Below are 26,804 nucleotides of genomic sequence, written 5' to 3'. Positions count from 1 at the left end.
ATACTCTCTGGTGCTCTCTGGTACTCTCTGATGCTCTCTGGTACTCTCTGGTGCTCTCCGGTACTCTCTGGTGCTCTACGGTGCTCTCTGGTACTCTGTGCTATCTGGTGCTCTCCAATACTCTCTGGTGCTCTCCGGTGCTCTCTGGTGCTCTCTGTTACTCGCTGGTACTCTCTGGTGCTCTCTGGTACTCTCCGGTGCTCTCTGGTACTCTCTGGTACTCTCTGATACTCTCTGGTGCTCTCTGGTACTCGCTGGTACTTATTGGTACTCTGTGCTCTCTGGTGCTCTCCGATACTCTCTGGTGCTCTCTGGTACTTGCTGGTACTCTCTGGTGCTCTCTGGTACTCTCTGGTGCTCTCTGGTACTCTCTGGTGCTCTCTGGTACTCTCTGGTGCTCTCTGGTGCTCTCTAATACTCTCCGGTGCTCTCTGGTACTCGCTGGTACTCGCTGGTACTCTCCGGTGCTCTCTGGTGCTCTCTAGTGCTCTCCGGTACTCTCCGGTGCTCTCTGGTGCTCTCTGGTACTCGCTGGTACTCTCCGGTGCTCTCTGGTGCTCTCTGGTACTCTCCAGTGCTCTCTGGTACTCTCTGGTGCTCGCTGGTATTCTCCGATACTCTCCGGTGCTCTCTGGTACTCTCTGGTGCTCTCTGGTACTTGCTGGTACTCTCTGGTGCTCTCTGGTGCTCTCTGGTGCTCTCTGGTACTAGGTGCCAGTCTCTGAAACTGAGAAAACTCTCAGCAGCTAGGAACCAATGGGGTAAAGGTGTGCAAACCAACTCTCACTGTGTTGACAGAGATGTCAAACCAGTGTAAGGGTGGAGGTGTGTCCTAAAGCACACAGTGGGGCCCATTCCTCTCCTAACCCAGTCCTTGCACTTGGCATTCATCCCAGGTGGCCCATCAAGGGCACAGAGGTGTAAGCACTGGGTGACTCTAGGCCCAGATCCCACATGGCATGGTGTGGGTCTGAGGAACAAAGGCTTTGAAAGTTGTAGTGATGCACCGAGGAGGGTCAGGACTCATGGTCTGGCGTTATGGTAATTGCCTCCACTCAAAACCAAAGTCAGCATTCTCCAGATTTAAAGAGAATAGCAATCTCTTAAAACTCAAGTAATTGACTTTACTAAGAAACTGGGGANAAAAAAAAAAAAAAAAAAAACCTCAACAGCTCACACTGAAAAGACAATGAACAGCCTCTAACCTCAAGATGACCCAGGTACAAAATTTGCATCAGTTAGAAGTTCTTGTCACTTCTGTGGCTGGCAATAAACGTGAGCACTCACATGAACAGAAAGGTATTCTATCAATACCCTTCAATAGAGGTGTTTGGGGGCTTATTAGTGCAAAAAAAAAAAAAACAGCAAAGGATATACAGTAACCAGGGCAGGCTCACTATTGAGTTGGGGGAAGTTGTAGGGGCTGGATGCTGAGGTAGCATAATGGGGAATAAGTCCAGTTTCAATTCTGACTCTTCCCGCTTACCTATAGGGAGTTTCCATGTAATAGAGCAAAGGCGAGAGAAAGAGGAGGAGGAGGAGGAGGAGGAGGAGGAGTGTGTGTGTGTGTGTGTGTGTGTGTGTGTGTGTGTGTATTCCTGTTCACATGTGTGTTCAAGTGCATGTATGTGGAGGCCAAAGGCTGACATCAGTTATCTTCCTTGGTCACTCTACTTTACAACCCAGAGCTCCCTGATTTAGCTAATCTAGTCAGTCAGCTCACCAGGGGGTCCCTTGTCTCTGCCTCCTGCACAGTAGAATAGTGGTCTTTGTGTGGGTGCTAGGACAGTCTTTACTCATTCTCATCAAGTGCTTTTGAACTACCTCTTAAGCCCTGGGTGATTCTGTAGGCATAAAGGAGTTGATTCTAAATTTATATGGAAAAGCAAATAAAACAGGACTAAAAATACTGACAGTTTTGAAAAGGAGCAAAAGAACTAAGAGATGCTCGGAGGTGACTGGATTCACAGCTATCCTGAGACTCCTTGCTGCTGTTATGTTAGTGGAGGTTGGGGGCTTGGGGTCCGGATATGAGCTCCACAGAGGTGTGGTCAGGGTGGATCATGGATTAAGAAAGGCAAACTATAACTTTTGGAAGAAAACAGAAAACCTTCTGAGTTTTAGGTAGAACTCTCTTTACAAACACAGTACAGAAAGCACAATACACAAAAGACTGACTTAAAAACTCGATTAAATTTATAGCTCTCAAGCCAGGCGTGGTGGCGCATGCCTTTAATCCTAGCACTTTGGAGGCAGAGGCAGGTGGATTTCTGAGTTCGAGGCCAGCCTGGTCTACAAAGTGAGTTCCAGAACAGCCACGGCTATACAGAGAAACCCTGTCTCGAAAAACCAAAAAAAAAAAAAAAAAAAAAAAAAAAAAAAATTATAGCTCTCAAGCCGGGCATGGTGGCGCACGCCTTTAATCCCAGCACTCGGGAGGCAGAGGCAGGTGGATTTCTGAGTTCGAGGCCANCCTGGTCTACAGAGTGAGTTCCAGGACAGCCAGAGCTACACAGAGAAACCCTGTCTCAAAAAACCAAAAAGAAAAAAGAAAAAAATTTTTATAGCTCTCTCTGAACTGCACTATTTAGCATATGAAAGATAAACTATAAACTATTGGAAATTATATACCTAATGAAGGGTTGGTGTCCAGAACATATAAAGACCCCTGAAATAATTATATATATGGCCCCAAAAAGTTTTTGTTTTCAAAGCAAGCGACATGTAGCATTACAAGTTTGGGGGTTTGACTTGGTTAGCTGGCTTGGGGTAAACTGGATGGACCTTTACTGGACACTGTCTCATGGGGCTGCATTTTGATTTTCTACCTCTCCACTTACCATTCATGTTGCACCAAACTTTGGAATAATACAGGTTGAATATTCCTTTTCAGAAAAGCTTGGGAAGACAGCTGTTCCATATTTAGGAGCCTTTGGATTTTGTAATAGCTATAGATCTTACCAGTTGAAAGAAATACTATCTGAAAGTCCAAGGTCCAGAATGCTATGAAATCAGAGGGGTTTTTGAGTTTTGTGTCAGTGTACAGATGTTTTGAAGGTTGAATTTTTGAATTAGGGATGTTCAACTTGTGTATAGTTTATTTTTTAAAACAATAAAAAAGGGTAGGCAATTCTTGTTTTACTATGAGTTAATATCAGTGAGGTGTGTGTGTGTGTGTGTGTGTGTGTGTGTGTGTGAAAGCCCATATGCATGCACACCTGTGGGTTTGGGTGAGTGCATAGAGGCCAAAAGCTGACACCGGGGTCGTCTTGTATTGCTGTCTATCCTATTTCTTGAGACAGTGCCTCTCACTGACTGGGACCAGCAAGGCCCTGGAATCTGCCTTTCCGGATGCTTCTGTTGCTGTGGTTACAGATGTGCCCTGCCACACCCTGCTTTCACACAAGATTAAACCCAGGACATCATGCTTGTGCGTTGAATGTCACTTGAAACAGACTCCTTTTTTAGACAAAATGACTCTCAACAATAATCTGGGTTTGGGGTTGTTTTTTAGCCACAACGAAGCATACACATGGACAAACCCCACCTGTTGTGTGCATAACATCATCGTGGGCAAACTCTGGATTGAACAGTACGGCAACGTGGAAATCATAAACCACAAGTAAGGCGCCCTCTGGCTGGCCCTTTGTGTACTCTTCTCTTCTAACAACCTGACTGCACAGCTCCCTAGCCAGTAGGATAGAGGACTTTCCATTTGTAATTCCTGCTAGCAGCTTTGTGTAGCACAGACTGAGCGGACCCTGGGAGGACGCTGGGAGGACCCTGGGCCTCCTCAGGGCTGCCTTCCAGTTTCAGCCAGCTTCCCATTGTGTTCACTTGGTATTACTGCAGGGCAGGTAAAGTGGGAGAACCAAGGAGGTATTGTGAGAAGTTAGTTTCAGATTCTGTCACTCATTGCTCTGAATGCTTCTGAGCTTGTCCTTGTGGGTCGTGCTGGTGCAGGGAAGGGATGGGAAGCCCCTCAGGTCTGGTGCTACAGAAAGTCAGCAGACAGTGGCTGTCACCAGAGAGCCATCGCTTACTGTTCTCAGCATTGCATAGTCATGGAAATTTACCTTCATCGTAGGACTGGGGACAAGTGTGTGCTGAATTTTAAGCCATGTGGTCTTTTTGGCAAGGAATTACACAAAGTCGAAGGCTACATACAAGATAAAAGGTATGGGTTCTTTTTTTGTTTGTTTGTTTAGCTTTGATTGTTTGTGATTATTTAGATATTAGTGTTAAGCTGTGCTGCGTGCTGGACTGGCATTCTAATAATAGTAAAGTCTTCTAAAGAAAAGAACTATTTCTTTTTTTTTAATCTTTTTTTAAAGATTTATTTATTTATTATATGTAAGTACACTGTAGCTGTCTTCAGACACTCCAGAAGAGGGTGTCAGATCTCATTAGAGATGGTTGTGAGCCACCATATGGTTGCTGGAATTTGAACTCAGGACCTTTGGAAGAGNAGTCAGCATTCTTAACCACTGAGCCATCTCTCCAGCCTGAAAATAACTATTTCTTTAAAGATTGTACATATAAAAAATATAGTAACACTTTATTACAGCATAACATAGGCTTAGCCGGCAACTTAACAAGCATTTCTCTTGATAGCAAAAAGAAGCTCTGTGCTCTCTATGGGAAGTGGACCGAGTGCTTGTACAGCGTAGACCCTGCCACCTTTGACGCTTACAAAAAAAATGATAAGAAAAACACAGACGAGAAGAAGAACAGCAAACAGGTAAGCACACTGCATGTGGTGCAGTCAGTGGTCCCTGCGTGGGCAGACCCTGCATGTGGGCAGACCCCGTGTGCAGTCAGTGGTCCCTGCGTGGGCAGACCCTGCATGCGGGCAGACCCCGTGTGCAGTCAGTGGTCCCCGTGTGGGCAGACCCTGCGTGCGGGCAGACCCTGCGTGCGGGCAGACCCCGCGTGAGCAGACCCTGCGTGCGGGCAGACCCTGCGGAGCCGCCTATCTCTGTATCAGTGCTGCTAACACATGAATTCTTCTTCCATCTTTTGCCTTTTTTTTTCTTTTTTCATTTTTCTTTTTCGAGACAAGAAGACAGGGTTTCTCTGTGTAGCCCTGGCTGTCCTGGAACTCACTCTGTAGACCAGGCTGGCCTCTAATTCAGAAATCTGCCTGCCTCTGCCTCCCAAGTGCTGGGATTAAAGGTGTGCACCACCACTACCCAGCTTGTTGCATCTTTTGAATGGAGAGCTATCTGTCCTGAGTGGAGAATGCCAGACCTGAGCTTCTAGTGGCTGTGGCAGTGTGTCACTAGTGTGTGGATTGTCCCTTGACTGGTGTCACTTGGGAAAGTGGGTTCCCTCCTGTCCCTGTGTTAGAGGTAGGTAAGCTTTCCTCACATCTGTAAGCGTTACCTGTCTCATGGTTCTGTTTCTACCTCACTGACACGGCACCACAGTTGAGGCCATCCTACACCATGCCACATGTGGCTGTTTGTGGAACATCTGTCTGAGTCCCAGGCAAGCACAAGCTGCCTGCCTGCCACAGGCCTGCTTTGGCATTCTGCAGGCTTGTATCTGCTTCCTGCAGTCCGAGTTGCTGAGAGCTAAAGAGAGATTGTATCTGTGGGGACAGGGGATGTTTGTTTGGACCCTAGCCAGGAGGAGCAGGGACTGTGGGTTAGAAGCCACCTCTGTCATCCACAAGCGGTGCGAGCTCAGATCACCTCCAGCTCTCGGCCTCTGAGGTCGACTCTAGAATGGGTGTTCTAGTAGCATGTTTTTGCTAGATGAGTGGAGTTCTTTGCTGGACTTTGAGGGTCTCAGAATACTATGCTCTGAGTTTAAAGGCCTTTTTGCTCCAAGTATGCCCCCTGTGTACCAGCCAGGCATTGTCTGATAGCTCACTCAATATGCAGGCGCTAAGTCCTAATCCAGATGCAGGCCCCAGACTCAGACCGGCCAAGCCATAAAGCCTTGTTTCTGTTTGTTTCTTCTTTTTAAAACATTCCTTCAGCTTTCATACTGAATGGTAGGGTTTCTTTTGGTGTCTCCACACATACATAGCAAGTATATGTCGTATTTCCTGCCTCGTCACCGTCTTTCCTTCCTATTTCCTGTTTCTTCTTGGCCTTCCTCCTTCTAAACAGTCCCACTTCCACTTTCATGGCGTGCATGTGTGTAACCCAGAGCATCCATCCGAGAGAAAGTGCTGACACACTTTCAAAGTCTGGCTGGTTTCATTTCATGTGAAAATTTCCACCTCTGTTCATCTCCCCATTAGTTTTTAGACATGAAGGTTCGAGAAGTCCCTGTTTTTTTCAGGGGTAGATGGCACGTTTGTTTGTGTGTGACTTCATACACTAGCTGTTAGCCTTGGGCCTGGTTGTTTTGTTTCTGGCTCGAGTGTGCACTTTGATGCGCCTCCCTCAGTTGTGAGTGCACAGCTCCTCATGTTCCTGCCTGCATGGAAACCTTAGTGGGATGAAGAAGGAAATGTCCCAGCCTGCATGACTGCAGCAGCACTGAAAGAGGACCTTGGTAATTGCCACTTCCTCGGCACGCGTGTCACCGAGCCTCATAGAGCGTGGATGGCAAAGGACTCTGGCCAGATTCTAGAAAATCCTCTTATGTTCCATTCTTTATAGAGAAGCAGCGTAACTCTCAAGTGTCCACCCTGGTCTGCTGTCCCCTGTCCTGGGTGCAGCTCCCTCCTCCCAACCGCTGCTGTCCCTGAAAGGTTCCCATGTCCTGGACAGCAGCATCGGCATCCCAGCGCCTTACCGTTTTCCCGCTGTCTGTTCATAAGGAACCTCAGCCAGAAGCTGTGGTTTTGTTAACTCGTGTTGAGGATTTTATCGCACCTTCTAAATCTTTGACTTCATTATGTTTTCTGTTATGATGCTAGTAGCTTCACATGAGTGAAAGCCCAAACATTGGCAGAGGCCAAAACATACAGTGCTTAGCAGAGCTCTGGTCCATGGGGAAGTAGGCAGAGGAAACCACTGGGTTCCTTTTCCAAAGAGCTCCTTTTGTCTGTGTCATTGAGGAAGCCTACTGGCTCTGTGTCATTGAGGAATTTTGTTAAGTGGCTCAGTGTGTAAAATTTCGTTCTCACATGTGTGCATGCACTGGCGTCTGACTCTCTCCTGTTTAACCGTGTCCCTGACTTTTAGGATGTAGCTCTCAGGTGGTCAGGCTGTCCCTGTAGCACTCTCTTCCCAACTCTGAGCATTTTGAACTTTTTCAGTAAATATTCATTATTTGTTTAAAAGACTAGAAGTTTTAAAAATGTAAAACACTATCGCAAAGAAAGCTGGTGGCAACAAGGGCTTAAACAGACACAGGGAGTGGGATAAGCCTGGAGTCCCAGACACCCAGCATGTGTCATTCACTCAGCAGGACACGGAGAGCGCCCCCAGGGGTCCTGCTCTCTTCTCCTGGGTTTGCCCACACGGCCTGTGACCTTAGCAGCCCGCCTCCCTCTTCGGTGGCTGTCCTCCCATCCGCGCCTGCTTCAGGAGCATGTGTTTGGTGGTTAACCCCAGAATCCCCCCATTATTCCAAGTAGCTGGAGGTCGGCAGCTGCCTTGCTGATTTGCATCGACAGGACTGGCCATGTTGCTTTGGAGGGTGTGGGATGCTCTTTCTGCTAATGGTTGAAAAAAAACGTGTAGGGGTAATTGACAACCACCATGGGGCTCCAGGGACAGCCCTGGGGACCATGGAAGCTGAGTCCTTTCCGGTTCTCACGCCCTGGGCTGTGTTGTGTGCCTACACATGCCTCAGTCTATCTGGCCTTTTGCAAAACTGCTTTTTGGACAGGGAGTTTCAGCCCTTCTGTGTGTGCTCTGAGACCTTGTTTAGTAGTCAGAGCACATAGTCGTATATTTATAACCTTGCTTGGCCTTCTAGACAAGCTCATCTGAAGAGTCTGATGAAATGCCAGTGCCAGATTCTGAGAGCGTATTCATTATCCCTGGAAGTGTGCTCCTGTGGCGGATAGCCCCGCGGCCTCCCAATTCTGCTCAGGTGAGCCCAGCCTGCTAAATAGAGTAACTACTTGATATCCAGTTTGCATAATGCCAGTCCACAGGCAGCAGAGCCTAAGGCCTTTTAGTTGTCCCCCCTGCTGCCTCCTGTAGGTCACATTTCCTCCTTATGCAGAGGGCTTGCTTTCTGTGAGCTGGAAGGGGTGCTAGATAGAGCATGGGGTGAGATGAACCCTTGTTAGACAAACTGACGCAGTTGGTCAGTGTAAACCCTCCAGACCCAGCAGCATGAGACTGTAATGAAGGAAACAGAATGCATGTTAGTATGCTACCCTGTGAGGTCTGCTGCGAGCTGAGTGTCCACGGGATAGTGCAGATTTCGATGGAGGCCTTTAGCAATGTCCTCTGAGAAAGGCTGACCAGCACAGCTGCCATGGGAGGTGTTGCTCCTGGAGTGGATGAGCTCTCCTGGGGCCTTCTCCCTCACCGTGGTAGGTGCTAACATGGTTACTTGGCTGTGTTTCAGATGTATAACTTTACCAGCTTTGCCATGGTTTTGAATGAAGTAGACAAGGAGATGGAGAGTGTGATTCCCAAGACTGACTGCAGGCTGCGGCCTGACATCAGAGCCATGGAGAACGGAGAGATAGGTGAGAAGACTGCCAGCAGGCCCTGGTACCCAGGCTCTCTTAGTTATCTGTTAAAATCTAGCACCTTTGCCTTTGAGTTTGGAAATCTGAGATCACCCTTACTTAAGCTCGGATTCATGAATGGTGCTCCCTCTGTTAGCTGCACTGCAGATGGCTTGGGATGGACCAGTCAGAGGATACTTAGCGACTTGAAACTGGACTCTCCAAACTTCACTATGTATTTGAAAATTCACGTTGCGAGCCTCCTAAGAGTATAGATTCATCTTCAGTAGCCCATTAATCCTTGAGAGGCTGTGGCTCCAGTCTAGTATTGGAAAGCACAGGACAATCTTGGACAGAACGGACCTCCTCCTCTAGTGTGTGTGGTAGCGGGCTTAAAGTTCCTATTGAGAGTAGCGGGCTTAAAGTTCCTATTGAGACTCGTTCTCGTTTGAGATAGAACAAAGGTATTTGGGCTGAAGGGAATCTCTGAGGTCTCATTCAGAATTTTCAATAATCTCACTTCTATTTAGTTTTTCTACTCAGCTCTCATTAAAGTGTTTTAACCTGACAGTTGTGGCCCTGACAATAAGCATATTGATTTTTTGTTAATGCAGAGGTATCTGGATGTTGTTTGATGAAAGCTCATTAAGTGCATGAATGAAATTCTCAAAAAAAAAGAGACATGACAGTGCCAGATGCCAACATTTCCTATGATTGGTCTGGAGTATCTGAATTTTTTGTCCAATTAACTTAGTTGATGCTGGGAGTTGATCCTGGGGTTTCATATGCTAGGTAAATACTCTACTATTGGGATAGATCTCTAGCCCTTTTTGTTTTTAAAATAAGGGTCTTACTAAGTTACCCACACTAGCCTTGAACTTATGATCTTCCTGCCTCAATTTCCAAATAGGTAAGATTCCAAACTGCCACCAATCTGCACTAGTGTATATCAGATTTTCTCTTGACTTTAGTACTCCGTGTGGCCAGTCTTGTCTGTAGTCACTGTTTTTAGTGCCATGCCCGGCATGTCCTACACTGAATGTGTTTTTCCTTGGCCTTTAGATCAAGCTAGTGAAGAAAAGAAACGGCTTGAGGAGAAGCAAAGAGCAGCCCGCAAGAACAGGTCCAAGTCGGAAGAGGACTGGAAGACAAGGTGTGTAGGTGTCAGTGTGTGTGCCCTGCTCAGGGTGTGAGTGTCGGGGGGGGGGGTGACACACTGGGCGCCACAGAGCAGGCTCCCGGGCTCAGAGGGTAGGATTTCCAGGTACATTATCCTAAAGTATTAAAATGAAGAGTTGTGTTTGTGACAAGGAAAATGACTTGAGAAGTTAAAACTACAGTGGTGACGGTCGTTATAGACATCTGCTGAGCACAGTTATCTTTTCCCCTTATCTGACATTCCTTCCACATTGAAAGGATTTCAAGTTCCATATTGAATACAATCTAGAGTTAGATTTGGGCATTTACTCATGTCTATATGTAAATTATAGGACCGTTCACATGTGCATATATCATGCATCATTAGAGTAGGGCCTTTTCCAAACTCGGGGATTAGACAGGAAAAAATATTTGGGGCAGTGTCAAATATCTGATGTTTTATTTGTCTAGGAGTTCCTTTATAGTCTTGTTTTATTTATTTATTGTTTAACTGTTCCACGATTCAATTAGTTCATTAATGTTAAAGTCAACATAGGCACAATGCTGCAAGCATTCTAGCAGACATGATAGTCACCTCACATCTGTTAAATAGATGTAGCAATGCTCTTATAGCATCTACCGTAATGGGTGTTTTGGATTTTTTCACATAATAGTTTTTGGAAAAGAATTTGTAATGTGTGTGTGTGTGTGTGTGTGTGTGTGTGTGTGTGTGTGTGTGTGTGTGTATGTATGTTTAAAACCCAGGCAGATGGCTGCTATGGTTGCATGAACGGACAAGGCCCCTCACTTTCCTGCCTGCGCACATCTGTCTCTTAACACTATAAATGTTAAAGCTTCTCCAAGTGCTGGATTGTTAGCATGGTCATACTTGGCTTGGCTCCTACATTTTAGAGACAAGGAAATGATTCAGGTCGTTCATTTCATATTTAGGACAGGTTAAAATGTTAAAAGCTAGGTATAGCCCAAGAATCTAAATTGAGACCCAGTAGAATCTGGACTGGATTCATTTCACTGGGTAGTATGTGGCATAGCAGATGAGGAAAACCATAGCCTTCTAACTCAATCCTGTTTGCCAGTGCTAATTTGGGTAACCAGCAACTGGGTAAGTGCTCTGGTGCTCAGCTTACCTGTCACAGGGGCTCCAGTCACTGTCACACTGTTGACAGCATCACAGATTGCCTCTCATGGATGATTACACATGGGACAGATCCCGTTTAGAACTCATTGCTAACTGCTGGAATTGTATTCCCTTTGGGAATAGTACGCATGTGTTCTCTGACTAAGACCACTAGAAAACTCACTTCTTTAAGGTCACTCAGAACATCCGTGACACACAGAGCCAAGTACTTAAATAGCAGTAGCCTGTGGTTTTTTGAGTCATTTGCCCTCTGAACTTTGTCCTTTCTCATTGACAGGTGGTTCCATCAAGGTCCTAACCCCTACAGTGGCGCCCAGGACTGGATTTATTCTGGCAGCTACTGGGACAGAAACTACTTCAATTTGCCTGATATTTATTAAAGTGCAGAGAAGTCAAGGTGTTTGCTAATCTAAATAAGTCTTAAGCTTAAGATTTTCAATGTTTTTCCTTGGTTTCTACTCCTATAATTTGTGTTTCACCCAATAGGGCAAGGCATCTGGTACACTGGGGATGACCTGAAAGAGAAGAGGCAGTGCTGCGCCACAGCTGCCCCCTCCACAGCTGCCCCCTTGGAGCCCTGCTCATGGCCAGTGAGAAACTGTTGGCTGCAGCTCCTATCCCCACTCTGCCGGAGATGGAAACCTAGTATAATACTCAGCTCTATGGGATTCTATAGTGATCCAATTGGATCACTAAAGTTATTTTGAATATTTTTATGCTATAATGCTTGAATATTTTAGGTGTAGCTTTGAAATGTTTAGGGTTCTTCTGTACAATGTTACGTGCTCAAATGTAGAAAATTGGTAAGATGGCCTTTTAGGGAAATTAATCCTCTCAATTTTACTTTCCTACCTCCTAGAGAGGGGGCAGAATTCCTGATTTGAAAATTCTAAACTGGAACAGGTATTTATTATCTTAGTGCTCTGAATTTATGTTCACATCTTGTGATCACTGTCATTAGACTTTATAGGGTTAACTTGTAGCAAAAATGCCCTAAAAATAGATTTTAATCAATATCATTATCTAATGACACACCTTTTAGCCTTTGTGGCAAGTGCCACAAAGAAATTAAGCTGCACTCATGTATTATAATCTAGGTAAGAGAAGGCCTTGTGCATTTTGAGTTTGCAAGGTACTGGAGACCTACTGTACAGTAGCTTTTCCCATGAATTGGGTAATCTCATAGTATTTATCCAACCAGTTCAGACTGAGATACTTGCCCTAAAGAGCCTTAGGTAGCTTCCAGTAAGTTATGTTGTCTTGAAGTTAACAAGTGTTATGATGCTAAATAAAGGCTTTAGAATATCAAAAAAAGTGTGAATGCTTTCAGAATTTCAGTTGATATTGTAACCTAATACTATCCTTAATTATCAAAGGTATTCCCGGGGTCAGTTAGCACTCCAGGACAATGTTAAGGAAGTTTGTATACCTGGTAAGCTACTAAAACAACAATGAAGTTTTATGCTTGCAGGAAGTTTATTGATACAGTTCACATGGTGACAAACTCCACCTTGAATGCTGAATCAGACAGCATCAGCATCTGTTAATGAAGAGACATAGAATCGTTTAAATATCTGATCTACATGCTCGGTGGTACTAATCACGGTTGCTGTGATTAAAATCATGACTATGCAATTGAAATACTGCCTCCCTCTCAGCCCCCCAAGATCACAATGGCTGAAAGCCACATGCCTGTCTGGCAGCACTTCATGTAAAGTGCCAGTCTTCATCCCTGGGGCACATGCTTACTCACCCCACTGTCTACACTGATGGGAGTGTGAAAAACTGAGTGATAAAACTGTCCAATTGTTCTTCCAGCTCCTCTGGTTAACCTCTTGCATGGACACACAGTCAGCATGGACACAGTATCTCCCTATTCTTGTTTCTATTCTTTTCGAATCTACCATGTACTCAAAGACATTCTAGTTAGAGGCCAAGGACTTATATAAACTTAAGTGTCCCCATGTTTTATCAATTATATGAAACCCCAAGCTCTAAGTGCTGAAGGCTCAAGTGTGTCACAGCCCACATGTCACAGTAGGAAGGGTTACCTACTCTTTTAAGGTTCTGCTCTGCGGACATGGGCAGTAGTCACAGTAATTTCGCCAGCAATACCATAACTTCCAAAGGGAGTACGTTTGTCACCAGATCCTGAACTCTTTTTAGCTACATCTTCTACTGGGAAAGCAACAGAAAGAAAGACTGGGCTTTGCGGTCTGGGGCCATCTTGTCCACTTGTAGGAGGACTAGCATTCTGGGGATTTGGGGCAGGTCTCTGGAATGTCTGATCTGCAGGAACAGCAATGGGCACTTGCACTGCGGCATATCTCTTCAAGGCATCTGCTTGTGACACAACAGCATGTCCAGGAAGAGGGTTCCAATCCTGTGCTTCCTGAACATTTGAGCCTACTAATATAAAAGGTGGGGCATTGGTCTTCTTGCTGTCATCCATCATCACATAAGTTGGAGAAGTGACTTTCGGTGGGTTCTGCAGAAACTGTGGCTCCTTAGGATTGGGTAAATACAGGGTTGCTTGGGGAAAAGGCCCAGGTGCAGGTGGCGGTGATGGGCGACTTTGTTGATTCATATCAGTTAGACAATAAAGTGTCCACATATTAGAATATGGTGGTGGTTGTCCTGCTTCGCTTGTTGCTAGTGCTATAAGAAAAAAATTGCAGGCATTAAAGGTTTGGTCTCTGTATCAGGCACTATGCACAGTCATGTCTTTTTAAATCTTTTTTTTTTTTGTAAACATATAAATAAGCAATTGTCATAGTATGTGCCATAAAGCATGCTATAGAGAGGACTATGGAAATTGTGCCTGGTAATGTGCAGGAGCAGATGGCTCAGGACAGTTGGAAAAGGAACACAGCAAAGGCCGGGATGGTGCCCCTAAGCAATTGTACCCTAAGCTGCTGTTTCCAGACACTTAACACTGTTTGGGGTCCTTGAGACACAGTATCACTATGAGCCCAGTCTTCCTGGCTCAGTCTTCCAAGAGCTAGGATTACCACCATGTCTAACCAGAATCTTAAACTTTATATGTGGCTTCCATGTGGCACTCAGAAGAAAGTCAACAGAACTTTTTACTTTACCAAAAATAGTCAACCATGTGAAAGCATTAAAAAACCACGTTAGGGCCCCTGGACACCTGCACAGTAGCTAAACTCAGACTGTAGGTGCCACCATCTCCCATCTCCAAACTGTTACCTCACCTAGGATTCAGAATCCCAGAGAACACTCCTTTTAGCCAAAGCTAGACAACACTGTAAGCCTCAGAAGACAGCAAAAAGCTGGTGGGCATTTTAATATAGAAGGCTAGAAAAGCCATCCATTACCTTATAGCGAGGGAATCTGTAGTGCTGAGAGTGGCTTGCCAAGACAGGGACTCACATGTGCCCAGTTCATGTTTTGAACTCTAGGCCTTTTCTGGTGCATCCTTTTCTCTCTTCACAGGAAATTACACTATGCACAGATTAAATGGGACGTTCATTCTATCTTCAAGCTTACTAAAACTACAATCCAAATCTCCAAACAGGAGACTCTAGGACATCAGTCTGAGTTATCTTGGTGACTTGTCCATAGTATTAAGGACAACTGTCCCTCAGTAACAGCTAAGGGCCTGAAAACAGGCGGCCGGAAGCACGGCTCAAGCCCCATGCTGCCAGCCACAGGGCTCCGTGCAACCCTCTGCGTTCCAGCTGCACCGAGGCTGTCACACTGCCAGTCAGAATTTCCTTCCTAAGTACCTGCTTTGGTAATATTTCTGATTTATTCTGGTTTGAGTCAGAGTTGAGAGCTTCTGCAACAGGAATGGAGGCCTCCTTCATGCATGTCTCTTCAGACACCCAGGAGAGAAGGGAGGGCCACTGCAGTGTCCAGCTAGGCAGAAGGGGAGGCAGAGCAGATGCCATAATTCGATGGAGATGGTGGAGCTCATGTGGAAAATCATGAGGAAAATCAGCTGGAGGTTAAGCAGCCCAGAAAGCAGCCCGACTTCAGTGTGGGTCTGTGGTGACTGAGCTAAGGAGCAAGCGTGTGGCCTGCATCCACCGTGGCGTTCACGAGGGCAGCCATTATTTCCACTGCTTTCTCGTGTCCCAGAAGCTCCGTCTAATCTGTCCTCTCTCCATCCAACTATAGCACCATCCCTCAGCTGCAGGAAGGTCCAAAGCAGGAAGCCGTGTCTGAGCCAGCACTCCAGCCTGATCGCAAAGTTCTCCTGACTCAGTGCGAAAGCAGTCAGCCACACCACCATTTCTTTTATGTTTAAATGCCACAGCCCAAATAAATGCAGTTTGTTGCTAATTTTTCCTCGATGAACAGCCTCAAGGTGACATCCTGTAGCCATTTTGTGAACAGGCATGAAAAACCTAGCCGATTCCCATGTTTACAAATGTGCAAAATGAATCAAGCTTTGACAACGCCATATGGTTTCCATAAGGGTACAAATTTAAGTGCAACAAAGCCTTTAAGTAGGTTTGGCATTTAAAAAAAAAAAACCTGAACATGGACTTTGGCCAGTTGGCAGGAGAGTGGAGCTGGGTGGACAGACACTAGATACAGATGCCACCTGAAACGGTATGTGAGAGTACAAGTATCTAATTTTCTTACCTGGCTTCACCAAACCTGTTCAGATGCAGCTTCCCCATCTGGTTGCATTTCTGGTTCAGTAAGGCCTCCTGGCGCAGGAGGGGAGGGGTCACCAGATGAATGGGCTGCAGCATTCCCCCCTGACTCCTCCTGGCCAGGATCATCAGAGTTTATGGTAACGATCTCCATTTCAAGGTGCAGAGAATTTTCAGAGGCTACTTTGAAAAAGCCCTCTGCATCCAGGGGTTCTGCAGGTACCTCGGGCTGACCATCTAAAGCAGTGTTAGAGAGCAGAACTGTAGCTTCTGCCTCCATATGTACTGAGGACTTGTGTTGGGGGTTCTCCACCTGCACAGTTTTCAGAGACTCTATAGATATTTTAGTCTTGGGTTCTACAGCTTTGGGACTACCTGGTGGTGACTGCTCAATTTCTTTACCACAAGCAACTTGATCATGATCAGTAAAAGGGATGACTATGTATCCCGGTATCTCCTCAACATAGACAACTCCTTCATTGACAGGCACATCGTTATATATGGATGATATATGTTTGGCTGATGTAACCTGAGTATCAGGAGCTTCATAAGCAGGAGGTTCTTGTTCACCCTGCAAGGGGGCTGAGGAAGCCTTTGGTGATTCAGCCTCAGAAATAGGACCCACAACTACCTGCGCAGATGTTTTGCTCACAACCTGCACTTCTACCATCTCTCCAGAACACACCAGAGGAGCAGACAGCACGACTTCTTCAGCAAACTCTGCACTCAGTGCGTCCTGGGGAACAGCAGGCGTACTTGTGGCCACGTCCACCATTAAAACTTCAGAATAAGTAGATGGCACATTACCTAACATCTGAGCGGCAAACTGAGCTGGGTCAGCTGGGACATAAGCGTACTCAGCAGAGACAGGCGCTGGAGGTGGCGACGAGGGAGGGGTGGTCGCCTTAGGAGTAGTCGGCTTGTCAGAGGGACCCCGAGCTCCTTCACTTGTCTCCTCAGGCTGTAGTTCAGCATGAACTGATGGAAACTGAGTGGTTTTGTTGCTAAATAGTGGTCCAGCTACATTGTCCTCCTCTGTGTCTGTGGATTTTTCCATATGTGTAGGTTCGCAGGGAACTGGAGGTGGTTTTATGGGTTCCTTGATGCATTCTTTCTTCTCCACTGTCACTCCTTCTGCCCATTTCTCTACTAAAAGTAACAGCCAGATGAATTAATCAGCAAGGACTCCTCAAAACATTTTACATAAAGCAATGTGGGAGGGTTAACATTCAAATACCAAAACACAAGGATCTATGTGCACCCTCTGTGAATTAGCATAGAATTATTAGCTTAGCTAATAAACCTGTAACAGAGAATATCCATCCACCTAAACTCTATTCATTTCCTTAGAAATAAATGACTAACATATATTATAGTGGCAAAACTATGGGATCACTGTAAGCTGTCCAGCAAGTGTGTAATTCAGGTCCTAGAAGCCTGGCCCAAAGCTCCACAGAAACAAAAACAAATAAAAAAAGCAAAGCCACCAAGGAGACGGCTCAGAAGATAAAAGTTCCTACTGTGTACAAGTGAGAGCTGGGGAGAACGACTGGAATGTCACCTGAAGTCCCAGCACTGGAGAAGCCAGAAGACAGTGTGCCCTAGCTAGCAGGAGTTGGCAAGCTCTGGTTTCAGTGAGAGACCCATACAACCATGCCCACACAACAGGGAAAACTAAGAACATGGGAAGTAAATTATTGCACATTTTCAGATGACATCTTAACCGCACAAATGCATTCCTCCATTTAAGAAAAGCAGTATGCAAAGTTTAGCACTGAACTGGCTATCTACAATACAGCCAATTAGAAGGCATCATATATTCTAACTTGAAAATGGCCCTATTTGCTGATGTGGTAGAATGCAGCTAAAATCATACTGACCCAGATAAAAAGAAATGAGAAAGTCCTAGGTCCAAGAGGGTAGCTGTGGAGTGTTCACGCCAGAACAAAGCTCACGGCAGCAGACTGTTCTGGAAGCCCCATTGTGTCAGTGCATACGCCTCCCTGATCGCCTTGGCTGGACCTCATTCAGGGCTTTCCTGCCACTTAGGCTTTTCTCTTCAGAAGCTACAGTCTGCAGGGAAAGTGGATTTTGCTCTTATGACAAGTATTTACTTCAGGGCAAAGATCTAGAAACCATGTTGGTGGCACAGGTCTAGGGAGCACTTGGGAGGCTAAGGCAGGAGCACTGCCATGAGTTCAAATCAGCTGTAGCTATAGGGCCTTAAGACCCTACTCTCAAAACCAGAAATGGTTTTCATAGGTTCATGCTGCTTTCTAGAGGAAGGTGTCTTCAGTGTCTCCTTCCATAGGAGCCGTCTGATTCTGGACATAGATGGCCACACCAAATGTGTTGAGAAAAGTTACTCTTAACATTAACCTCACTTTTCTAATTATCTCTTGAGGACTCGCCTGTCCTGGCCTTCCCCATCTCATGCTAGGGATTTAATCTCAGATTTGTGAATGTTCTACCACTGAGGTATATCACTCTTTAACACTTTTCCCACCAACACCTTTGACAGGGTGATGCTCTACAGGTAAGGCAGAGTTGATCATGCACAAAACTTATATGCACTGGGAGATAATTTAAGTCAAAATATTGTAGGTATAAAAGCATAAGAACCAATCATGTTAATACAGATATTGAGAGTCAGGACTGGAGAGATGGCTCAGCAGTTAAGAGCACTTACTGCTTGCTCTTCACAGGACCCAGTTCTGTTCCCTGCACACAGACACTCAAAACTGCCTGTATCTGTAGTTCCAGAAGATCTAACACCTTTGGGCACCTGTACATACATGTACACGCACATGTGCATGCTTGTACACACACACAATATTTTAAATGATAATAAAAGTTTTAAAAATCCTCCAGGTTCAGAAATACTAATAAGGTGATCTGAATAAGTCTGACTTAGCAGTTCCTCTTGTGTTTAGGATACAGAGAGGGTATCAGTCCTGAGTTTGTAACAAACAACAAGTATTTTCTGCAGGCCTCAAAGAAAAGATGGAGATGAGGTAGATTCCAAGGACCATCCTAACACAAACAGTGCTCAGGGGGCCACGATGGACCCATGGCCATTCTAAAGACACTAAGCTCAGGGGATGGGAAGGTGAGAGCGGTGACCCTTGGCTCTCATGTCCACTTCTTTCCTTCTTCCAAACGTACATGGAATTTTGAAGTCATTGTCAAGATGATTAAGTATTTCTGGTTTCCAATGCCTATCAGAAATAGTTTTCTTTCTAGGAAAAATCCCAGAAAGAAATTTCAACAGGCAAATGACACAGGCAAAGAATGTTTCCACCTCCAAGCTTTCAGCACAGACTAGGACCATGCAGTGGTGCTGCTGGGCGGGCAGATTAACCACAGCCACTGGGAGTAACTTTGGAGAACAAAACATCTTCACTGACTCATCATTCTCCGTCAAACCCACACTCACATCTAACCTGAGGGGGACAGAGGCAAGAATGGCAGCTAGCTCTTGCACACACCAACTTCTAACACCGATGTTAGCTTTAGGCTGAGCTTGCTTCACTGAAGAGACTGAAAGAACAGTAAGGCTTGACTTAAGTCTTCCAAGAATGGGTCATTTTCATATCTTACAAAAGATGTGAAGGCCTGAGAAGGCCTCTATCATTGGGATCAACCAACAATGTATGTAGGATTATTATAGGTACCACACTCCACATTGAAACCAAGGACTCACTCAAGGCAAATTGTACTTTGATGAAAGACAAAATGCCAGCTGTTAAGGTGATATTTTTTTGTGTAGAAACCTGGGCCACCAAGTGGCCAGATTTACTTGCACCAGAATTAACCAGTCAGAAGACAGGGAGCTACTATTCAGGAGAGGAAATATTCTACTACATGGGAGTCTTGAGGTGTCTATAGGAGGAACAAGATTGATGGATATCGTCTATCAGGTAAGAAGCCATTTGAGGTAAGAACATACGGTAGACAAGAGACCCAAGGTAATACCAGACAGCCATGTTCTGGTCCTAATTTCTTATTGCTGTATGGTCTCCCCAGTAACAGGAATGACCATTGCTAGTCTTCTTCCTAAAGGGCAATCTGGTTTTGTGAGCTTGCTCCCAGGATTATCTGCATTCTATTCCTGTCTCATTGATATCTGTAGTTATCTGAAGAGATAAACAACCATATCTCCTATTCTTTAATTCCATTAAAAGTATGGCTGGCCTACATTTCTTTAAACTATTAATCCAAATTTTAAAATTTTATACGTAAAAACATTAACCTACATAGACCAATGTCCACATGTTTGAGTCCATCTGCTAAAATGACTCTGGATCAAATCTTCAGTAAATAAGTGAATCTCAGAATGCTATCAGGCAGTTGCCTCCCACCATATAACTCACTGTCTTGCCATTATGAAATGTGGCAAGCCTACACAAGATAAGCATGCACACACAGTATTTCTAAATGCAGCTCTTGTTTTAGAAAAGAAAAGCACAATAGACTTGACTGAGAATCTGGGATCATGGCTAGAGAATGAGAAATGTTCTCACACTTGGTGTGAATATGTGGCTAAGAGTATATGAACAAGTCCCACACTGTTTATCATAGGTAGCTAATAATGTTGTCAAGTGTTTGAAATTGCAGCTAGACTAGCCAATGCAATATCCCAGAAATATAGAAACCTCATTCTCTGGAGTCCCCTCCAAAATGGCTATGCTTCCCATTTTCATTTTTATTCCGTTTTGCATGTCTTTTACAAGAGAGCCAAATCATCATGTTGTATGCGTTTTCTTAGATCTGATTCCCTACTCATAAAAATCATGTGTTTTGGACCATCAAGGTAACAGTATCATCAAGCCTGAAGACGGTCTGAGTTCAGTCACCAGGACCCACATGAACAAAGAAAACTGACTTCTCAAAGTTGTCCTACCATGTGCATCATAGCACACACATGTATGCTATAGCATGCACATGCACACAACCCAAATACGTGTGTGTTTTGTGTGTGTGTGTGTATGTGTGTGTGTGTGTATGTAAAAATCTAAGGTTTAAATAATGACATGTGCTGAATAGATGGCTCAGTGATTAAGATAACTCATTGCTCTATCAGATCTGGGTTTAGTTCCAACATCTGTGTGGTGGATTACAACTTCCTATAATTCCAGTTCCAGGGAACCAACACCTTTTTCTGACTTCTGCAGAAGGTGGAGTGTGTATGTATGTGTATCAGTACATATGTGCAAGAAAACACTCAAACACATAAAAGAAGCATTTTTTTAAAATGACGGTTTGAATGTGGCTGATAGTTCCCGTCTTGCCCTGCTCATCCAAACTGTTGGTCAGCCAGTATGATAAAAGCCGGGCGGTGGTGGTGCACGCCTTTAATCCCAGCACTTGGGAGGCAGAGGCAGGCGGATTGCTGAGTTTGAGGCCAGCCTGGTCTACAGAGTGTGTTCCAGGACAGCCAGGACTACCCAGAGAAACCCTGTCTCAAAAAAAAAAAAAAAAAAAAAAAAAAAAAAAAAACCAAAAAGAACCACTCAGCCATCTCCCACAGTGCTGGGACTCAGCAGTCTCCCACAGTGCTGGGATCAGTTTATCTCTTCAGAGTTCTGGAGAAGCTTTTTCTCCGAATTTTTTTAGATGTGTTCTTTACCACGACCTCCTCCTTTTTTAAATGCATAGTAATCTAAATGTTTCATTGTATCAATTCTGCCTTTTCTTACAACTCTGCATTTTTATTGTTACTCTGTCAACTCAGCTTCATGTCATCAAGTTCAATTTAGACAGTTACGGATAAATGAAAACAGCTTTCTCTAAGCATATATATGCTTCTATGCCACAGTGCCTAAGATACAGAGGAAACAACTGTCTCATAAAAAAAAATCCACTCAAACAGACTTGCAGCAGAAAGTATGACCAAACACATATACTCTTGTAGACTGAACTCACAGGAAAGAATGGTGTGGATATGTCATATTTTCTTTTGGACAGTAACTTTTCTCCTAACTCTCATGCTTACATTGAATTGTCTTTATAAAACCTCAACTCTACTTCATTAAAGAGTGTATACATCTTGAGTATTCTGCATTAGAAATGCCTAGAAGCTGGTATATCAGATTTTGAGGTTGTTGTTTTTTTTTTTTTTAATTTCAGAATAACTGCATAACCTATTAGTAGAGAATCTCTAATCTGAAAACCAGGACTTTGATATACTCTAAATCCGATACCTTGAGCCAATTTGTGGTAGTTTTCATTTTAGATTTTGGAGCATGGTTCTCCACCCTCCACCCCTTTCTAAGATTTAAAATATTCTAAATTGGAAATGCTGATGTTTCAAACAACAAACAAAACCCTACCTGGTTTAGTTAAAATGCAAAGCACAGCATGGTCATTTCACACGAGACACTGTTGTGGTAACCAAGGACACAGTGGTAACAGTTACGTGTTGTTACCAAGGGTGTGACAACCCTGCTGAAGCGGGTGTCTCCGTGGCACTTACCTTTCATCTGGTGAAACTGTTTAATCAGATCTTTTATATCCAGAGACGAATTCCCTGAAGGAATAAGCACAGGAAGTCAAATAGAGATGGTTTTCAATTTAAGATGATTGCAAAGCAACAAATACAGAATCTAAAGCAATACAAACCTTCTCTAAACACAATGAGTTCTTTAAAATAAACGGCTGCAAACTGGGTGATGTTTGTTGGATTGGTTTTGAGAATGGCTCTGCTAACTCCCTCAAGCAGAGTCTTGAGGCCATAGGGTACAACAAGTCTGGGCTTTGAAGAAATCATTTTGGCAGGATGTCTGTAATTTCAACTGTAATGAAGAGAAACAAAGTCTTACACTGTACATTAGATTTACTGAATTTTCTTATTTAATTGGGGTTTCTAAAACTAAATCTATGAACAGTATTAGCTTTACTTCTAATCTTTATTTATTCTAGTAACATACAAAATAAAACCCACTACCAACAGCTTACTATGCACAGGTAAGCGCTCTAGCACTCATTAAGAAGCTGGTAGGTGGGCCACAGACATGGCTCAAGTGTTTCCTACAGACCTGAGGACCTGAATTTAATGGCTGGGTCCCACAAACTAACTCCAAAGGTGGAGTTCCCTTAACCACACATGTGGCATGCATGCACGTGCACATACAAGCACACATACCCACACCATCATGGACACACACACATACACACACACACACACACACACACACACTTTAAAATAAATCATTAGAAAAAGCCTTGCCAGGATCACCATAATACTTTAATATGTCATATTTTATCATATAAAACCCAATTACCATTTTCAGAAAGATAAATTAAGCACATATATTTCCAAATGACATCCATACAGGCACTAATGTTGTACAGTGCTACAAACTGATTTCTACCAGAAAATCTGTGATACTGTGCCATGCATGCAATATATAGTCAAATTACCCTTGGCTTTCTTCTTTAGTCTCCCCCTGTGTTCCACACACAGAATGTACAGTCAGATTACCCTTCTCTAGTCTCCCCCTTTGTTCCAACCTCGCTCACTGTTTTCTTTAGACTTTTTTAGCCTGAACTCTTTATAGACTAGCTGGTCTAGAACTCACAGAGATCCATTTGCCAGTGCCTTCTGAGTACTGGTACTATGAGTGTTATATAATCCACTGGGGGTGTCCCAACCTTTGACATTGGGTTATATTATCCACAAACATGTTGAGTTGCGTTTATAGCTATCCTGGAACGCAGGCTGCAGACTGGACACCCCTAGACCTATCATTCTCATAGGAACAGTCTGTCAGCCCTGAACTGTGTGCTCACTCTGAAGCATTCTGAAAACTTGAAAAAAAGAAAAGCATCTCTTCAGTGATGAAAAACCAAAGTGCTGTAGTCTTTCATTTTAAGTCCCATTCCGGACTGAAGGCGGCAGGCTCGTGGACCAGTGACACCCAGAAATTAAGAGATTTTTTTTGGGACCCAGGAGGTCGCTGATGGCTGTTCCACAGCTGTTATTATGCCACAAAATGAATATTTTGAATTGCACTGCAAACGATATGGATATCATTTGGACTACCATGAGAAAAAGAGAAAGAAAGAAGGTCAGGAGGCCCATGAATGTTCAAAAAAAGTCAAAAAAAAAAAAAAAAAAAGATTGACCTGAAGGCTAAGCTCTACCATAAACAGCTCCATGCTGAGAAAATACAAATGGAGAAGACTATTAAGATGCATGAGAATAGAAACACCAAGCAGAAGGACGAGGAGAAGACTCCACAGGGTGCAGTCCCCGCCTATCTGCTGGGCAGAGAGGGAGTCAAGAGCAAAAGCACTTTCCAACATGATTAAGCAGAAACCCAAAGTTCGTGCCCAAGGAGAAACAGAAGTATTGAAGGTTATTCAAACAGGAAAAAGAAGAAAGAAGGCATGGAAGAGAATGGTTACTAAAGTCTGCTCTGCTGGTAATGGCTTTACAAGGAAACCACCTAAATATGAAAGGTTCATTAGGCCAGTGGGTCAATGTTTCAAAAAAGTCCATGTTACACACCCTGAGCCGAAAGCTACCTTTTGCCTGCCTATTCTCGGTGTGAAAAAGAATCCATCATCCCCATTACAATACAACCCTGGGTGTGATCATCAAAGGTACAGTTATTGAAGTGAATGTGAGAGAGTTGGACCTTGTGACACAAGGAGGCAAGGTGATTTGGGAAAGTATGCCCAAGTTACCAACAATCCTGAAAACGATGGGGACATAAATGCGAGGACATAAATGTGGTCTTGCTGGTTTGACAGTGACATCACTCATACAAGTCATTCCACTCAATACTGAAGACTACACACTGTCAGGAAAACACCACCGCTGGGATCTTTCTGAACTACTGAGCAGCCTTACCCCATGTGCAGTAAAGGAAAATAAAGCAATGCCCAGTTTGATTTAAAAAAAGGGGGGGGGTATGGGTATTAAGTTGGGTCCTGAGCTACCAAGGAGCCACCATAGAGGAAAGAGGTGTTTAAAGGACATTGAGGCATTAGGGAACTTTGGCTGTTCTGGACACTGACCTTCAAACTGCTTCTCATGGATCCTTATAAAGAGCAAACTACTGTGACAGTGAACCATGTCGTAACACCCTGCAAGTATCATGGGGCTAAGTGGAATGGTTTAGTTATAGCAATTATATGAAGGACCAGCTTCCAATAAAAACGCAATATGCCACAGCAAAAATGATTATTTAAAAGCACCTTTCACCCTCTTACCAAAGGCTAGGGCAAAATATTGATCCAAGGAAACCCTTTGAGACTATAATGTTTAATTTCTTACTTGTCTGTTGCATTGCCGAATTAAGTCATCTTTTGGGAGAAATGCAGCTCTACCACACCCACATGCTAAATGACAGTGACAAGCATATACATATGTATATAGCACCCTCTCCTTGGTTAATCAGTGCTACCAACTATGCAGCAGCATTGGCATGGTGCTAGTACCAGCTTTCAGTTTAGGAACAGCTGAAAGTCAGGGATGCTGACTGTCCCTAAGAACTTTCTTGACTGCGACCAGCTGACAGAGGGTTATTCAAAGGTGACAGCTTTGTTGCTTAGTTTTTCCAAAACCTTTGCTATGGGCGAGCTTTTTAGAAAGGCACACCCTCTGGAATGTGCCCCTCTGACACAGCCCTGGTGGGATGCAGCAGCTTTCTGCCCGCCGACGCCAGTGGGGACTACGGGGCCATGGAAAGCACCTTCCCGGCCACGGTAGGCAGAGGACGCCAGATTCCCGCCCGACCACTGTCTCCCCCTCCGAGCGGCCTGCTGCCGGTCTCGGACCGCCGCCTTCCGGGGCTCAGCCGGCGCAGTTCCGCCAGGCTAGGCCCACCTTCTCTCCGGCTTCAATAGAGCTTCCTCTTTGCCCCCTTGCCGGCGGCTCCTGTGCGAGAGCGCGCAGCCCGCCGACTATTTATACCCCTGAACACGTCACGCATGCGTCACAGAGCCCCGCCCCCTTGCTGGGACTTCAGCCGACCCAGCCAATAGGGAGCCGGAGAGAACAAAGGCCGGGATGGAATGAGCCAGAGAACGGAGCTTTTCGTCTTTTGCCCTGACTGCTGCTCCGGGTTTGATTACTGGACCAGTGGTTGTGGATGCAGCTCAGTCGGCAGAGCTTGCCTAACATTCACGAAGCTCTGGACTCCAGTCCTCGGCACCTCTGAAGACAGGACCCGAATGTGCCTAGGAAGTTGAGGCCGTAGGACACGATGAATTCCAGTCAGCCTGCCTTAAGGAACAAACACTGATGTGTAGGGAAGAGAAACTACATTTACAGTGGGCCATCTTGACATCGCTGCCTCCTTTCCCCGCAACTCCTTTGTGTGAACCTTCTTGAGTCTTTGCAAAGACTAGGAATTAGGTACAGCCTAAGGCTGTTCCTCTTGAGACGCTTGCCTGTGGCAGCTTTTTTTTTTTTTTTTTTTTTAAATCTCCTTAATTAGGAGCAAGCCCCATCTCACACCCAAGCCAGCCAGCACTTGCTGGGCCCACCCTGATGCACTGTACTCCTGGGTATATTCTTTCTTGCCCAAGGTCTTGCTGCAACTGCTCTGAGTCAGCTTCCCAGTGTTTCCCCTGTCCTTTTCCCTTTCTGTGTCTCCTAGTCCTAGCTTCTGCCACATTTTCTTGCAGTGATCTCTACTCGTTTACCTTTATGGACTGGAGGTCCCTGGAAAGGTCTGTGCTGAAGATTCTGCAGACTCAGAAATTAGAAGACTGGAGACGTGTACCACAAATCAAAGGCCAAAACTATCTCAGGCTATCTTTAGTCGCCTTATTAGCTCTCTGTTGCCCTCCTCTATGTGACTTTTGGGTGTAGGGTAAAATGTGGAATGTATTAAAGCAGCCATGGGGTTTTCTAACAGATGTTAACCATGCCATCAGAATTTGAAACCTACCGTAGATTCCACCAGTCTGTGGAATATTTACCTGATATTCCCACCAAAATATCTGGCAAATGCATCGATTTGTAATTGCTCTGTGTTGTAACTACTTCTATGGTGGCATATGTAATTACATGTCATCTGGACATAGTCACTCATATTTGGTTCCAAATAAACCTTCCTACTGTCTTTGTGGCAAGAGGTGTTTTACTCCCACCCAAGTGAGTAAAACTGCAAGACACAATGGCACAAGTGTCTTAATAGAGAAAAGGCAACATTTTAAGTGTTTGCCACTGTGATTTGCTAAAGAAGGAAATCAACTACAAAGGTTTACACAGAGCATTTGTGTGTGTGCATGCAGGCGTGCGTGCACGCGCGCGTGTGTGTGTGTGTGTGTG

At 44.7% G+C, this 26,804-nt stretch overlaps 2 protein-coding genes and 1 pseudogene across 7 annotated transcripts in view; 2 read left to right on the top strand and 1 right to left on the bottom strand.

Moving 5' to 3' along the window:
• Osbpl1a (oxysterol binding protein like 1A) overlaps positions 1-13,092 on the top strand; it is a 187,612-nt gene extending 174,520 nt beyond the window's left edge. For 5 of the 6 annotated variants that reach the window (XM_029546728.1, XM_029546729.1, XM_029546730.1 and 2 more), the window contains 7 exons: positions 3,515-3,622; positions 4,088-4,177; positions 4,615-4,741; positions 7,885-8,001; positions 8,488-8,611; positions 9,656-9,746; positions 11,167-13,092. In XM_029546728.1, the coding sequence (XP_029402588.1) occupies positions 3,515-3,622; positions 4,088-4,177; positions 4,615-4,741; positions 7,885-8,001; positions 8,488-8,611; positions 9,656-9,746; positions 11,167-11,269 (760 nt within the window). In that variant the 3' untranslated portion in view covers positions 11,270-13,092. The remainder of the gene's footprint in view (positions 1-3,514; positions 3,623-4,087; positions 4,178-4,614; positions 4,742-7,884; positions 8,002-8,487; positions 8,612-9,655; positions 9,747-11,166) is intronic. The other variant, XM_021215014.2, reaches the window with a different exon arrangement.
• Positions 12,351-25,405, bottom strand: Cabyr (calcium binding tyrosine phosphorylation regulated). The gene is made up of 5 exons (XM_021214839.1): positions 25,353-25,405; positions 22,139-22,311; positions 21,993-22,046; positions 15,504-16,666; positions 12,351-12,429 (listed from the first exon to the last, which is right to left on the bottom strand). Exons 2-4 carry the CDS (start codon positions 22,284-22,286, stop codon positions 15,510-15,512), a joined length of 1,359 nt encoding a protein of 452 aa, XP_021070498.1. The 5' UTR covers positions 22,287-22,311; positions 25,353-25,405; the 3' UTR covers positions 12,351-12,429; positions 15,504-15,509.
• LOC110333445 lies at positions 23,502-24,251 on the top strand (annotated as a pseudogene).
• Positions 25,406-26,804: the final 1,399 nt, after the last annotated feature.

The sequence above is a fragment of the Mus pahari genome, chromosome 15, assembly GCF_900095145.1.
Source record: "Mus pahari chromosome 15, PAHARI_EIJ_v1.1, whole genome shotgun sequence".
Lineage (NCBI taxonomy): Eukaryota > Metazoa > Chordata > Mammalia > Rodentia > Muridae > Mus > Mus pahari.
This window is presented reverse-complemented; position numbering and strand designations above follow the sequence as displayed.

What these genes read in the sequence shown, in the direction of transcription:
- Cabyr (XM_021214839.1), bottom strand. Translation starts at nt 22,286, where the DNA reads ATGATTTCTTCAAAGCCCAGACTTGTTGTACCCTATGGCCTCAAGACT. An exon ending in ACTCATTGTGTTTAGAGAAG is followed by an intron (nt 22,047 to 22,138) that starts GTTTGTATTGCT and finishes TTATTCCTTCAG; the next exon opens with GGAATTCGTCTCTGGATATA. An exon ending in ACAGTTTCACCAGATGAAAG is followed by an intron (nt 16,667 to 21,992) that starts GTAAGTGCCACG and finishes TGTTACTTTTAG; the next exon opens with TAGAGAAATGGGCAGAAGGA.